Source organism: Periplaneta americana, chromosome 16 (assembly GCF_040183065.1).
Source record: "Periplaneta americana isolate PAMFEO1 chromosome 16, P.americana_PAMFEO1_priV1, whole genome shotgun sequence".
Classification (NCBI taxonomy): Eukaryota; Metazoa; Arthropoda; class Insecta; order Blattodea; family Blattidae; genus Periplaneta; species Periplaneta americana.
The window spans coordinates 73,868,798-73,885,954 of NC_091132.1; the positions used below are offsets into that span (position 1 = coordinate 73,868,798).

At 34.1% G+C, this 17,157-nt stretch overlaps 1 protein-coding gene across 19 annotated transcripts in view; it reads right to left on the bottom strand.

The window, feature by feature from the left end:
- unc-104 (kinesin family member unc-104) overlaps positions 1–17,157 on the bottom strand; it is a 439,225-nt gene that overhangs the window by 33,433 nt on the left and 388,635 nt on the right. For 8 of the 19 annotated variants that reach the window (XM_069849498.1, XM_069849500.1, XM_069849499.1 and 5 more), the window contains 7 exons: positions 13,610–13,768; positions 7,689–7,826; positions 7,272–7,390; positions 4,636–4,881; positions 2,330–2,501; positions 1,934–2,024; positions 240–364 (listed from right to left, as the gene is read on the bottom strand). In XM_069849498.1, coding sequence (XP_069705599.1) covers positions 240–364; positions 1,934–2,024; positions 2,330–2,501; positions 4,636–4,881; positions 7,272–7,390; positions 7,689–7,826; positions 13,610–13,768 — 1,050 coding nt within the window. The remainder of the gene's footprint in view (positions 1–239; positions 365–1,933; positions 2,025–2,329; positions 2,502–4,635; positions 4,882–7,271; positions 7,391–7,688; positions 7,827–13,609; positions 13,769–17,157) is intronic. The other 11 variants (XM_069849513.1, XM_069849516.1, XM_069849515.1 and 8 more) reach the window with 6 other exon arrangements.

Consider the following 17,157-nt stretch of genomic DNA (forward strand, 5'->3'; position numbering starts at 1 on the left):
TAACATTCATTCATTTGGTATACTTTGTACAATGAGAGAGTAAAAATACTTTGTTTCAGTTCTAAAATATTAAATTCTAAACTGTTAAATTGAATATAAAGGAACTGTTATAGGAATAATTGAAAAGAAAAGAATAATGGAAAGCAGCAGGAATGGAATAACCAATAGACATTTGATCAAACCAGAAGTACAGTATTTCAGTTTCTCATGCATGTTACATAAAATTATGTTGTACTTACTATTGGCCGCCCTCCTGTTTGGCATCTTTGTGAAGGGGATGCTGCTGGTAATGGCCAAACACTTCGAATACTATCGGCTGCGACTTCAAGTATTCCAAGAATGACTTGGTAACTGTCACAGTAATCTGTAACAATATTATGATTCAGCCAGCCATATCTTTAAGAAAAGTGTGGTAGAAAATAAAATGTCAGAAATATGAAGCATATTAAAGTATATTTTCTGGAGTGATGGACGTTTCCAATTAGCAAACGTCAACTACATTTGTTGAAACTACTTCCATCATACGGATACTACATATTCAGAGCTCTCTGAACATCAAACTCATGGTTAAAACGATGTTGGATGGATGTTAACACTTTCAAATTTAGCTTGTTTCTTATGCAGTAATAGTAATAAGAGAAAACTTCTGGGTGTTAACATCATATTCTAATTAAAATAAATTCTCTGTCGTAAATTTTATAGCCATTTTTTTATAATTTCCCAAACAAATACTGGTAAGTCTGTAGGCTACATAAAAAAATGCAAATTTCAGAAACAAGCTACACATATATTTGACAGTATGATATATTTCATGTTATCAATTACCTCACAATACAAATTTAATCTGGCTGAAAAAACAGATAAAGCAAGAAAAACAACATTTTACAGTGTATGTTAGGAAATAGTTTTACAAAATTAATTTACATAGAAATCAACAGAATACAAACCCAAATACACATTATTTTGTGTTTAAAGGAAAAGTACAAAATTTGCTCTTCAAAACTACTGTATATAGTGGGGTTATCTCTGCAGACAAGGCCTTTAAATGACCTCTTTAAATTTGGCAGTGCATTGTAATTCATGCATATCCTTCTCTTTTTTTTTTAAATGCAATTTTTCGTAAGTTGATACTTCTAAAACTTAAGTGCATTTTTCTCTGAAACTAATGAATTTATTTACATTAAATTTCACAATATTTTCTACAACCTGTGTTCTACAAAGTAGACCTATGGGTTTAAGAATATCACACACATATCATGAGGAAAAAATATATATACACTGAAAAAAATGGCAAAAATTATTAATTAAAGTTCAATATTTGTTCTGTTTCACTAAGAATAAAATATTTAACTAAATTTTGCTTTAGATTTTACAATATACATTACTTGATAACTTAAAAAAAGAAATACATGGTATATGAGTGAAGATTGTAGTAAGTAATGTGCACCTGAAGAATGAGGTACATTTAGCAAAGTGGGAAAACAGGCCACCAGAGTCATTCTTTTGCACTTGAATACGAAACTAATAGTTGTCTTTTATACTACTGAATTCAGAATGATTTATTGCATAACCATGGAAATTTTTATTCCAATCTGAACACTAAAAGCCTAGAGATATTGAACTAAACTTTTGTACTGAAACTCCTTAATCGCACAGTCATCACTATCCACTCCCTTTAAACCATGATGAGGAAGAAGAAATAATTAATCCATCTTGATTACACAATTTTAACACTATATCACTTAGGAATATAATTGTGATCACTTTCATGTGTTAATTGTGAACTAAGTTTATAAATATCTAGTTCTGAAGATGGCTCCTAAGCTGAAACTAGTCAATTAGGTATTTATAAACTTAGTTCATAACAAGCACGTGAAAATGATCACCATAAATTATATTTCTAAATAATTTCACATTATGCATTGATACTTACATTCTGCACATGATAGAAACCCAGTGGGGGTCCCTTTCCTGTGTTCTTTACAGGCTCTGTGGAAAAGGCTTCATCATGCCGGTGGAGGAAGCTGCATGAAGAAGGAAAAAGAAATGTCATACAGAAGCTTGTGCATATGTTATCTACACTATTTTATTTCTAGGCATGAAGCAACACAAATTGATAAAAAAATTCGATCAGCTACGAATTACAGACACAAAATCTTGAAACAAAAACTTGAATAATATTTATTTTTTATAATTTGAGAAATATTTCCATGCTCTTAGTATTTTGGATGAATTAATGAAGTTAACTTCTCAGAAATAAGTTCGAGTTTATTACCAATTGCTTGATCACTTCTCAAATTAAAGTATAATACGTTTATCATATTCTTACTTGAATTGGCAGAAAATGTCTGCATATTCTGTAGATATGCCAACGGCTTGCAGAACTGTGACTCGGAATGTGAACTCGTTGCCAAGCTGTAGGTGCTCTGGCAAGTCCTCCTCTTTGGCATCGGATGATACAGAACTGTCACCTCGACCACTATCTGCATCACCATCAATTTCTGTTGAACAACTGACTAATGTTAGTGAACAAAGACTTTAGGCCTACTATACAAAGCAACAATAACAGGTTCAGCAATTACATAACAGCAATAAAATTTCTATGTTTGTACTTATTTAAACAAAACATTTCGACTTTGACACTCCTTTTTAATTGTCATGTTCACGTTAAATTGGAATATCGTCGGCTTAGAGTGTAAACCTGCTAACCACTAAAAAGGAAATTTTACAATGGAAGCAAAAAACTGAGTTTAAATTAACTCTGAAACTTTAGGACCAAATTCAAAGTACAGGTGGTGTTTGTACCTGTACTTTGGACTTAATCCTAAAGTACAGGTGGTGTTTGTACCTGTACTTTGGACTTGATCCTAAAGTATCCTAAAGTACAGGTGGTGTTTGTACCTGTACTTTGGACTTGAGCCTAAAGTACAGGTGGTGTTTGTACCTGTATTTTGGACTTGGTCCTAAAGTACGTGTGGTATTTGTACCTGTACTTTCGATTTGGTCCTAAAGTTTCAGAGTTAATTTAAACTCGGTTTTTTTGCTTCCCTTGTAAAATTTCCTTTTTGGTAGTTAGCAGGTTTACACTCTAAGGCGATTATATACCTCAGTAATTTCGTCTCCCAGTTGTAAATCACATAGTAATGAAATTGAAAAAATTAAAAAACGATTCTCAAGAAATCCTTATTTTTAAAAAATATCATTATTTGCCTTCCATAACAAAATTTCGTACAACAGTCTACTTGCTAAATTTAATTTAATGTCTCTGCCAGTCGTAGATTACTTGCTGAGCAACTTTTACTGTATAAAATATTCAAAGATCTACTGGATAATATCGAAATATTGTCACAAATCCAGCTTAACACTAGAACATCACATTTAAAAACTATATTACAAAAAACCAAAGACCTCAGCACATAAAAGTTCACCAGTATTAAAAATATGTTTAAAATTCAATGAAATACGTAAAACATTTCTGATAATCATTTTCTTATTAATATACTGAAGGTAGTTGATTTTAAATACCCGACGTGGACAAATTATTAGACTAAATTAATTATATGTGCAACAAAGTTGTATTTATTGGCACAAATAGTAAACAAAAATGTATTTTGCACAGAAATAATGAACAGAAAATTGAGTATGAAGGTAACTAATATTTTGTGAACATTCCCTTATTCTTTATTAACACATTGATTTTGTCAGGGAGGCTGGAAACCTAAGTTTGACACTTTCTTTGAATATCAGCATCATTTAGCCAGATATCAGACAGTGCTTAAATGAGTCCATGTTTTGTTGTAAGCCTCTTTTTGTTCACTTTCTTCTTCAATATAGATCACAGATTTTCAATTTCGTCCATGTCCGGTCTTCTTGCAGGCCATAGGAGAACAGACTGTTGAATATCTTCTGCAGTGTATAATTAAAAAACCAGTAGTACCAACACAACTATACAAAATATACTTAACCACTGGAAAACATATCAGAAGATGTAAACAATCATATTTACAACAATAGAGAGACTGTGAATTTATACTGATAGTTGATATGACGAATTATATTATGTTTCCAAAAAAACGTTTTAATCCAATAATTTGTCCACATCTATAGCACTGCTATATATTTGTTACTCTGTAATTGCCAATTATAGATACATTTTACATCTTTTGGTTATGATATATTTATTATCTATTTTTCATTGTTTTATTTTGTATTTTTCATTCATATCTATATCTGTGTCTGTGTCTTTTATTTAGGTATATATTTGTCTTTTTTTTCATTTTTCATTTGTATTTGTACCTATATCTTGCATTTATATCTGATTCTATCTCTTTTTTCATGTTATCGACATTTCTTTTATGTTCTGAGCAAATATTTGTACTGTCTATTGTAATTGGGCTTTGGTCTGTTATAAACATAAATAAATATTTGCATCTCCTCATTCTCATTCATATTCATATTAAAATAACATTGTTCTTGGGTACCTATATTGCAAACTTAGGGTCAAATTTAAGAAAATCTGACAAATAACACATTGTCCATTTACAAGAACAGTACTTGAAGTTACCTCACATCATTTATAAAGCAAATGGTAAAAGATTAGTTGCTTATGTATTTAATTAAAGTTTTAAAACACACCTTCACCTTTACAAGAATCTTTGGCGTTCTCTTGTACATCCGAGTCCTGTGGATCTTTGCAAGGTTCTTGAATGTTGCCCTGCCCTTCCACCACCCTCTCATCTATGTGCTGCTGATTCTTGTCTAGTGTCTGTGCCAGTAGGGTGTTGCGTTTGGATGGGCGCTGCTGGCCAATGAAGAGTTCGTCGTCGAATGAAATGCGAGCAGACTGTCGTACACCACTCAAGTACTCACTGTTCTCCTCTTCTGGAACATTACAGTGCGGCTCAGTGTTCGAATTATATAATTTACAGGGCACCAAGACCCTGATCCTCCATCAGTCACTCACTCCTGAATCATATGACTGATTGAGTACAAATATAGTGATTAATTTATGCTGTGGAAAAGAGAAACATTTTACTCGATCAAAATTTACTTCTCGGGTAAAATTACATACATTCTAGATAGGAATTTCAGGTTGTAAGATTTTAAGTGCTAGTCATTGGTCTTTTCTTCACTTCTGATAGATTTCTTAATTTTACACTGCAGAAATATACTATATATTATATTATTAAACATAAGTTCTCAAATTCTGCCAAAAAAACTTGTTTCTCGATACACTGCTCTCAACATTCTGCTGTACATTTGCTAGCTACAGTAGAAATGGCGTCAAACAATTTTTCAACACAAACACAAACAGATGTCAATCCAACTGCTGCTTACATAAGGAAAGAATGTCCTTAACAAATACTTAATATGAACTATTACTATATTTAACTGAATTAATACTTCAATCTATGTTAATAGTGCAATGGTATCATTAGTTCATTAGTCAATGACCTGGGTTCGAATCCCGGTCAGGGAAAGTTACCTGGTTGAGGTTTTTCCTGGGTTTTCCCTCAACCCAATACGAACAAATGTTGGGTAACTTTCGGTGCTGGACCTTGAACTCATTTCACCGGCATTATCATCTTCATTTCATTCAGATGTTAAATAACCTGAGATGTTGATACAGCGTCGTAAAATAAGCCATTAAAAATCATTAGTCAAACACTTAGAACATCGCTTTTCCACGTAAATGATCAATATTAACATCCCATGAGTTCAACAGAAATTTGTGATGGAGTTGTTTTGGAGAGATATTCATGGGACATGCCTGTTTTCCCTGTCATTCTTTCTCTATTAATAATCATCGGCCTTGATTCGACTTAGATTATATCTAAGACCTATGTGAAGATAAATTTTATCTTCATGTGGGTCACATCTAAAATGGCAGTGGTCTAAAAAATAGTTTTGGTGCAGGGTGGCCTTAGGAGTTGCGGGGCCCAATTCGAAAAACAATTTGGTGGCCCCATGTTCACAGACTAGGTCTGCAGTATCTATACCGGTAAATATAGTTTATTGTAGACTTGTACTTCTATTACACAACGGAAATCAATCGAAATATGTATATTTAAGAAGTGCATGTGATTTAAGGTGAAGTAAGTGTATATGTAAACAATATATATATATATATATATATATGGCTCTCTTCCCCGTAACCATGACAGCAGCAGTTCAATCAATAAGATAGCTGATTAGAGGAGTATTTAAACCTAATTAGAACCGGCGAGAGGAAGCATATTTAGAAAAAACCTACTCAACTTGTGGCTAGCCACTGACAAGTGTAGCACTAATCTCGTCTGCTTTCGACTATGTTCGGTTGTATTGGCAAGCTCTCTCTCTCTCTCTCTTCTTCTTTCTTCTTGGTTTTAGAAAATTGAATAATTATTGTTAGTTTTCTCCCCCTGCGTAAAAGTTTTCTTTTATGTTGATAAATTTTTAATCTTGTTTGCGAGTGTTCCAGTTATTTTTTCTTTATATTACGAGATATATTTATTTATAGGCTACGGTATATTAAATATATTGATAGTTTAGAAATAAATGTAGATTTGTCTCTAGTTTCTTCTAGTAGTAATTATTCAATATGTTGTGACCTAATTGATTGGTTTGCGAAGGAAGAGGATCGTCGAGTGAATTTGCTGTACAAGTATGTACACCGGAGACAGAACAACTAGAGGCTTCAGTGACGTCACTACAGAAGCGTCCACACAGCAGAATTGTTCGTTGAACTACAAACTGAAAACGTTGACCACTTACTTTCACTGATCCAGCTGCTCTCTCACAACACAATAACTTCCGTTCAGAAAATGTTTTGCAGATGAATGGTACCGTACCTGCTAGTGCGGGAGGAGGGAGTGGTCGGACCGCTTAAAAGTAACGGCCTCCAAGTTTCTAGATGTTCTGTCCCCGGTATAATAGTAATGAGGTATGTGACAGATCCTTTATGTTTTTAAAACATGAACTTCAACCTCTCATCAGTCACGTCTTGCCTCCCCAACTTTCAAACCCACCATTTAAAGTACAAATAACTGTTCTATAAAGTTGACTTTTACAGTTTTATATAAAATAAATGTATTTTTTGTCCGATAACACATTTGGAATCAAGTCCTCGAATTGTGAGACTGAGATAAACAGAAAAAATATGCCAAATATGAAAGATATGGCGAACATGATCCTCAGAATAATTCAATACACGTACCTTAGGAATTAAAATTAAAGCCCAAAATTCTATACCAAATTCACGTTTTTCTTAGCTAGGTTTACATGTCACTTACCAATGACAGCTTGGACTGCAACTTTCAGATAACCCTTCACATCACCCTTTTCATTGACTATTGCAACTTTGTGGATCAGTGGAACTGGGTACATCAGGTTGCTCAGATATACAAATGCCCTGAAAATAACACAGAAATTGAGACACTTTCATCTTAGCTATTCTAAAAGGAACACAAGAAACTTAACATCTAAGTTTCGGTGATTATAATCAATTATAATAAGTTATAATATAATAAATATAATAATTATTATAATAAATTGATTTCTCATGGTATCATCATCGTAAAACTCGTAACATGGATATTATATTGGTAGTATAAGGAATGTCTGTGAAAGAAACTAACTTTAGCTCTGCTTAGATAGTAGTTACATAACTTGCATTTAGATACATCACAGACTAAGCTAACCCTTATTACCTGCCAACCATTCTGAACCAGGGAAAGCGATCATAGAATGGGTCTCCTCCTGTTAAGGACTCGATATTGTAGTCTGGCGATGTTGGAGACAGCTCTGCTTCATTGTGGTACATCTCCCGCATCAATTCAAGCCTCTGTCTGCAAGACCAATCGAACACAGGATCAAATGTTTCTGATTTTTTGTTATGATATCACCACTAAAATATAAAATACATCAACATCGAACATGAGAATACACAGACAGAAACAAAAAAACCTATTTGACATAGCTAGTATATCTTGAATGATTCTGACAATGTGACGTAACTAAATAATATTATTTATATGGGTAGTACAATCTGATTCTGCGTACCACAACTGTGTATTCGACATATGTTACACATTATTACACTATGATATTAGTTCAAATCAAGTTTCTACTTTCATATAGGCCTACTTTTTTTTTAAATTCATTTCCGTACAGTGTACTTTTCCATAAATTTAATAGGTACAGAATGACCAGGAAAAAAAATAAAATGAACATTTTTAAAGGACACATAACAATTACCACTATGAAATACTGTATCACATACGAAAATAATCTCACGAAGAAAAACAGCAGGATAATTTCGCCTGAACTTAGTTCCTTGAGAATGCCAAAAAGAGTATTTGAACATAAATTTTAGAATGGCAATTTCATTGCTGTCAGATTTTCATTAAAAAGAGAGAATACCTATCTAGATTGCATTTCTTGCGTTCATTATTCCATTTTCATTTTTAACATGTTGGAAGTATCGATAGAAACAGATTAATATGAAACAATCTAATTACAGTTAAAAGAAAAAGTAACTCAATTTCATAATTCAGTTTCAGGAAATAAAACGAAGCTATTAAATGCAATAACAAACACCCAAACAAAGTGATTTTACGTCAAGTGTTCGCGTAGGCTTCCACGGCTGGTGTACATGGTCTGTGGATAAGCTTCGGGGCTTCTACCACGTTGTCTTGGTGTTGGTGGCTGACGTTTCGACCGTTGTGTTGTGGTCATCTTCAGAAGATGACCACAACACAGCGGTCGAAACATCAGCCACCAACACCAAGACAACACGGTAGAAGCCCCGAAGTTTATCCACTGATTTTTCGTCACCTAGGTCATTTTAGCACCACATAGTAATAATTATGTAATATTATAACAACTTACGATTTTAAATTTTTTCTGAATTTATGACACTATATGTTTCTTCAGAATATATTCCGTTCATAATTTAACTGGATAATTTATCATTTCACATAAAATTAAATTCAAACAATACTTAATTGAGACATAAAATCATACATTCTTCAGAAATTTAAAATTACATTCTCATGTGGAAACCTAGCAAAACGTCTTACTTGTCTCTTCAGAGAAAAGTGCCAACAATTTACTATTAATAATACCTTTTATTCATGCTTCAGGATTTCAACAAAAACATGCAGTGTACACAACACTAGTAAAATTAAAGTTGTGCTTAAAATGAAAAGAAATCTGTTACAGATCTGTCCTGCTTCAAGTGATTCTGTTTTGTTACAAAAATATCCCCAAATGTAATAATGAAGAGTACGGTACTGCAGTATTGTTACATATTCTTCTCAAAAACGCTGTAAGCCTACCATATGTCTGACTTCTAAATGTTATAGTTTCCCAGAGTCATTAATTTGCTTTTTAAAAAATAACCAACCCGAATTATAAAAAAGTGCTCCAGTATAGAGTAATGGTTTTCATATGCACTTCTTTTTAAGTATCAGACGTAAAAGATAACTGTTTTTACATGTATTATTTGGCATGCTAACTAATAAGATCTAATTAACGCAAAATGAAACAATTTAATATTAAGTATACTGGTATAAACTTTAGCTAAAAAATATTTAACAATCTTTCAAGCAATAGGTTTTATGCACAACACATTATCAGTAGTTTAAAAATTGAAGCCTTTGACAGATGAGTAAAACACTCTGAAAAACAGAAGCCCATGACATCTTGTGCTGCAACACAAAATCAACTATGTTCACTCTTCAGTAAAAATAAAATAAATACATTTGAATAAAACTTACACAAATTAAATGTATTTACATCGTATTTACAAATACAAATAAGTAATAAAATAAATCTAAAAATACAATTAAGCTTACACATAAAATAATACATAGTATAAAAATCTAAATTCAGAACTTAAAATACAGTAGAATCCCTCTTATCTGGATAAGAGATTTTGCAAGATAAAGGAATAAGTACTGATATATACAAAAAAAAAAAGTTCGTATTTCATGGCACCAAATGTTGACACTGCAGCTATGTGAAGCTTATTTCTCTATCACTTGCTCATAATTGAATAAACATAAAAACGGCGTGGATTTTCCTTTTAAAACACAACACATAACACAAATAATACACTAATTTTAGGTTCGAATATTCACTGAAAACGAAAGTTCGTGTGAAGTTCCTAGGGTGGCAACACTAACGCCTGAACTTAACTAAATAAACATAAAAATTGTGTGGATTTTCTTTATTAAAACACATCACACAACACAAATAATACACTAATTTTAGGTTCGAATATTCACGGAAAACGAAAGTTCGTGAGAAGTTCCTAGGGTGGCAACACTAACACCAGAACTTAACTAAATAAACATAAAAACTGTGTGGATTTTCTTTATTAAAACACATCACACAACACAAATAATACACTAATTTTAGGTTCGAATATTCATTGAAAATGAAAGTTTGTGCGAACTTCCTAATGTGGCAACATTGACGGTCCAAGCTGTGGCAATTATTAATTATGTTTAATTTAATAAGAATTATTTTTTAAAATGTAGTAGTATATGATTTTGTTGTAAGAACACTCATGATTGTTTGTTACTTGCATTGTTCCACAAGAGACTATGTAATTTCAGAGTGTATGAAAAAAATGTATTGTATTTGACTTACAAGATAATAATTACTATTATTAAGAAAATACAAATACAGTCCATATAAGCAACACATTTCTAAATATTATTCTGATCCATTCAACATATAGCCTATTACTCATTTATGACTAAAACTTCGAATTATTAAAACAATTTATAAAACATGCTAAAAATGCCCTATGCTATAAGCTGTAACACAAAAACAACCCTTCAGTAGAAGGACCTGTCTTATTATATAACACACTGCGAGTGTTTCAACACAGATTTCAAACATTTAAGTGTGCATGCCAAAATGGTAAGGAACAAACTGTAATAAAGTATCATATAAAGTAATCAACAAACCACAGTGCAGTTTATTTATTAACAGATACCAGTAGCTGGAGTATTCTTACAATAATAGTGAACTGTGAATCATAAATCTGCTTGTATCTTCATGAATTCTTGGCCATAAGAAATGTGGACAAACAATAATTATACAGAGTGGATGGTAACCTCTGCACCAAAATGAAACTGGTAATAGATCATGAGGAGGGATTTAAAAAATCTAAATAAGTTTTATCTCTAACATTCACCGTTTTAGAGGAAATTGTTATGTTTTTGTGAAGCATTTGGCAACATCACGGCTGCTGCAATAACTCTAAGCAAGCGCAGCCTGCACTCCTTAACTTCCCCTCCCCCTCTGTTGTACTCAGTAACACGTGACATGCAGTGTGTTGCAAGATTAATTTCAACGATTTTTGCTATTATTCAATTTAAATCCATGGCAAAACAGTTTAATTTGCAAAAAACGATTCAAGACATTAACTGTTTAGATTATTTTAACTTATTGGGTCATTATCGCAATAGAACACTGTAAACATTGGACAAAGACTATTTTTTTCCTGCTTAATGGTGCTTTATAGAAGGAAAAGTGTAATAAAAGTTTAGTTATATTTAACATGTAGAATCACCTCTTAAATTTTGGTGTAGAGGTTACCATTCACTCTGTATACATAAGTATGTGGTGCTCAGAGCGGCTTCTTTTACAGTTCTATCTATTAAACATTATATTATTTTAGTCGGTTATTTAGTAATGCTGTATTAACTACGAAAGTATCTAGCACTTGTGAAATTGGTGATCCATTACACGACAGTCCATAGAGGACCAAGACCTACCAGCTAACTGCTGGCCTCACATCCACATAACGCAGCAGAGGTAGACGATCATCCAACTAGGACGGGAGTAACGTGGGGTTAACAGATTAATCTTCCAAGCCGTTGTAGCTGGCTTTCAAAAGTTAATTTCACTACTCACTGTAGCTCCCCAAATTCAATGCGGCTACAGCTTGGGACGAAATTGGTGATAGCAAGATGGTGTTTGGTGAGATGGGAACGAGGATTCGTCCTCAGATTACCTGACATTTGCCTCATAATTGGAAAAACCTCGGAAAAAATCCAGTCAGATAATTAGTCCAAGTGGGATGCAAACCAAACCCAAGCCCAAGGGGTTACAACATCATCATCATCATCATCATCATCATCATCATCATCATCATCATCATCATCAGGGTTGTTTCCAATCTCTGATAACGAATTTGAATGATATCCTGTGCGTCAGGAATCACACCGACAGCTGAATTGCGACAGGAGGTGACAGACCAATAGTGAGTGATTTCATAATCAGAGTGCACGGTGTATTACAGTAGCAATGCCCAAGAAAATAGAGCCTTTTTGGGAGGGGTATATAACAACTCTTTCCGATTCCAAGTACACTTAAGTGCAAATCATAGGAGCCTGCAAAAACATGGGTTCGTTATTTCCAAGAAAGGCATCTTGTGTTTACCTAATAAGATTGGCAAAGCTCGGATGGGATTAATTCCAGAGTGGAAAAAGCAAGCAAATCCGCCCCCCATCATAAGTTGCCGCACCCCATGAGATGATACAAAATAATTCCATTCGAGCTTTACCAATCTTATTAAGTATACAGAAGATGCCTTTCTTGGAAATAACGAAACCTCGTTTATTGCAGGCTTCTTTTATTTTCACTTAACTGTACTTGGCATCAGAAAGGGTTGTTATGTACCCCTCCCAAAATGGCTCCATTTTCTTGAGAATTTCTGCTGTGAGTCGCCGTGCACTCTGACTATGAGATCACTCACTATTGGTCCGTCACCTCGTGCCAAAGAGTTCAGTTACCGTGTGACTCCTGACGCACATGATGTCATTTACCAGAGATCGGAAACAACCCTGTAGATAGGATATAATTATCTTTTGTCTGTCTGGAAAGTGGAAATAATGTTGTCATGCTTATATAAAAAAGTGCGAATTTTTCAACTGCCATGAAGAACACTATCAGCATAAATTCTTTTTGTGGTAACAAATAACGTTGAGTGTCACACATTTCTAAACTTATTGCAAAAGAAAAATTGTTTCATTTCAGGAGAGAAGAGGCATTTTTGTACTGAAAAAACCTGGACATGCCGAAGCAGGAATAAAGCACACTAATTCAACTCTATGAAGCTCACAGTCACGAAGCTCATAAAAATAAGTCCATTTAAAAGATTTTGAATATAAACAAAGTGAAAAAGTTGTCTTTTAACTGTGGGCATGAAAGGGGAGTAAATGGAAAGGAGAAGTCTGTATTATCCAAAAATAGTTTTATAGAACGAAATAATTAGGTAGTTATTCCAGCTAAGATTATTAGATATTTCAAATAACCTGTCGATGTATAACATCCAAATGAATTCTAATTTTAAAATCAAAATTGATACGATTTCAGAGCTTTAAATAAGCATTTTATGAAACAACAAGCTTGGTTACTAAATTACACACTGAGCACCAACCAAAGCAAGAGTAAAACACAAATATTTGTTCCTTGTAAAAGCAAAGCTAGGGAGATACATAAAAGAAAGAGAAGAGAGAAAGACTGAGAAACTGATGGGAGAAGCAGAGAAGACAGTGGGGTGTGCCATGCCACATCCACATTACTGAAATGAGCTCACAGATATACGCACATTTTGCTAGTGAGCACCAACCTCGAAGGCAAAAGATTCGCAAGCGAGAACTTCTGATTAGCACAGACAGAAAGACATTGGAAAAAGTCGTCCTTCGCCTCCGGTGTCTCGGGGCTAAGATCTTCGTTGTAAATATGACGCATGAGTTCCAAGCGATGTCTACAATACAGGAAATTATCGTGTTAATTATTGTACAGGAGTTTCAACATAGCCACAAGCAAGTCACCTGTATTGTGGACAAAGTTTGTTCTTTTGGAATGAAACATATGTAAGGGGAATGGAAAATGCTTTTCTTTTGCCTTAGAGGTTCAGAGGAACATATGGATTATCTAGGAAAAGGAATTTAGATATTTCCCTAGAAAAATTAACTAGACACATATACCCAATTTATTACTTTTATCTATTCAAATTGGATGAAAAGAGGTGGAACATATAATTAATAATTATGTCAATATAAAATAACAAATAGATCATTTACAATCTGTCTATTTGACAGAAATTTATCACTGAGAGAATCTCTTGAATGTGGCTTTTGTTGTTTGTCTTGAGCTCTTCAGGCAGATGTTGTGTTAGTACTTTCAGACAGTCCCAATTCTTCTCATTTTATAAAGTACTCGTCAAATTGTTGTATCATGTTAACAACAAATTTCAATGAATCGGACAGTTTCTTCAAGAAAGAAAGACTGACTCTCTTAATGTACTACTTCTACTCTATAGAGTTTTATCCTATTTTGCAGTTAAAACAGCACCATCAAAACATAACATACTAAATCAAATTATTCATTCAGAAAAATCGATCAATTCTGGTTCTAATAAAGTACTTATTATGCAAGTCTAGTTTTCAGATAAAGCTCCCTGTGAAGCAGACTTGAATAATTTCAAGGGAAAAATTGTTCCGGAGCTGGGTATCGATCCCGGGGCCTCTGGTTGAACGTACCAGCGCTCTACCAACTGAGCTACCCAGGAACTCCACCCAACATCGTCTCAATTTTTCCCCTTATATCCACACAACTCGAGTGGGCTGACGAGATGCCAAAGACCCACATTAAGTGCACACAAACTCTGTGTGACTTGGAATTGTGGTTTTCTGTTAACGTATCTACAGTAACGTATATATTATGCAAGTCTAATTTTCAGGTAAGGCTCCCTGTGAAGCAGACTTGAATAATTTCAAGGGAAAAATTGTTCCAGGGCTGGGTATCGATCCCGGGGCCTCTGGTTGAATGTACCACTGCTCTACCGACTGAGCTACCCAGGAACTCCACCCGACACCACCTCAATTTTTCTCCTTATATCCACACAACTCGAGTGGGCTGACAAGATGCCGAAGACCCACATCGAGTGCACACAAACTCTGTGTGACTTGGAATTGTGCTTTTCTGTTAACGTACCTGCAGTAACATATATATTATGCAAGTCTAGTTTTTATTTAAACCTCCCTGTGAAGCAGACTTGAATAATTTCAAGAAAAAAATTGTACCAGGGCCGGGTATCGATCCCGGGGCCTTTGGTTGAATGTACCAGCACTCTACCAACTGAGCTACACAGGAACTCCACCCAACACCATCTCAATTTTTCTCCTTATATCCACACAATTCGAGTAGGCTGACGAGATGCCAGAGACCCACATCAAGTGCACACAAACTCTGTGTGACTTGGAATTGTGGTTTTCTGTTAACGTATCTACAGTAACGTATATATTATGCAAGTCTAATTTTCAGGTAAAGCTCCCTATGAAGCAGACTTTAATAATTTCAAGAGAAAAATTGTTCCGAAGCTGGGTATCGATCCTAGGGCCTCTGGTTGAACGTACCAGTGCTCTACTGACTGAGCTACCCAGGAACTCCACCCGACACCACCTCAATTTTTCCCTCATATCCACAAAACTCGAGTGTGGCTGACGAGATGCCAGAGACCCACATCATGTGCACACAAACTCTGTGTGACTTGGAATTGTGGTTTCCTACTTATTGAAGTACTTGTTAGATAACTTCATGCAAGATTGCAGTTTTTCAATCTTCGAAGATAATCGCATGGCTAGAATTTTAAGCATGCTCTACATCCAGTCAATGAACAATCAAAACTGGCAACTAAAGACTGAAGTTGTCACTATTACGGCAAATTATTTTAACTTAATACAGTAGTGGCCTGAATCTAGTACGACTTCGAATAAAATACGAATTGAAGTTTCCAAATGTTCTATAATATAATCTCAATATAAAACGATCTACACTTTGAAAATGTTATAGAAAGAAAAAAAACTTTTAAAATTTAAAGTAGGCCTATTTTCCAGTTTTCAGTTCCAGTTTTTAGCAACATCATCTTCCGGTTATCACTCTCAAGCTTCATCATTGGCATTATCATCATCTTCTTCTTCTTCTCCTCTCTTCCTCATCCACCTCCTGCTCTTCCTTCCTCTTCCTATTGCCTCATCTTCTGAACTGGAGCTGGATTCTTCAGACTGGTGATTCTCCCACAAAATGTCATCCACACTGTCATCCATGTTATTAAAAACACAGCACTTTCAAAAACCCTTCATAATTTATTCATTCACTGTTTATTCTATTTCATAATGTAATTATCCATTAGCCCAGCTATTAGCCTACACAATTGTCTTCTTTTTATTTTTCCTGTTGGGATCAGAGCATGGTTCATCAATATACGCTCTGCACAGGTTATCCTAAAGAGTTTATTAACAACAGCTAGCACCTGGAGCTCAGATGTCATTCCTTCTGGGATCATGCCTAAATCACTGTTCATATCTGCTACCTGTTTTCTGATTTTGTCAGATGTCTGGGGTCACGAAAATAATTAAGAATTACCATTCCTCTCCTCCTTAATATAGCACCTGGTCGTTGTCCCCACATAACCTTAAATCAGTCAGCCACCAACTCTTCAGTCATCCAGGTATCCAGCTATTCTTCTGTGCTCGAAATATAACACCAGGGAGTAACTGCTCTTTTCCGGCAGGCAAACAGATTTAAACAGATCATACAGTCTGAAATACCGTACCATAAAGTAAATTCCTTGTTATTATAATATGAGTACCAGTACTGTTTTTATAGGCTATTTTTATGTAAAATATATCGTACAAGGTTAGGGCCAATATTTTTATTGAAATTATTTTATGTTATTTAAAGTGCTGGTTTTATTTTAATAGAGCCTTTGTTTTATTTGGCTCGTCATCAGCCACCTAATACTTCCATCTGCAACATAATATATTTTATGTTTTCTTCTCTCATTTTCCTTTACTTCCTTATTTTGTTATTCCATTATTCTCTCTTAAGATATATAATCAAATGTTAAATATAATTAGCATAAAATACATCTTATCCAATCAGCACAGGTAAGTATAAATATCAATTCTGAAACCTCATGCTGTGACAACACAAACAGTAACCATGTTTTGACATTGACACCAATCATTTTATAGTAGGTATAGCAACAATTATCATATAAAGTTTCACAATTATTTTTTACGCACTTGTGTAATCGCACAAGCACATTTTTAATTCCAAGAATAAATAAAGTAACCATTAAGTTAATTC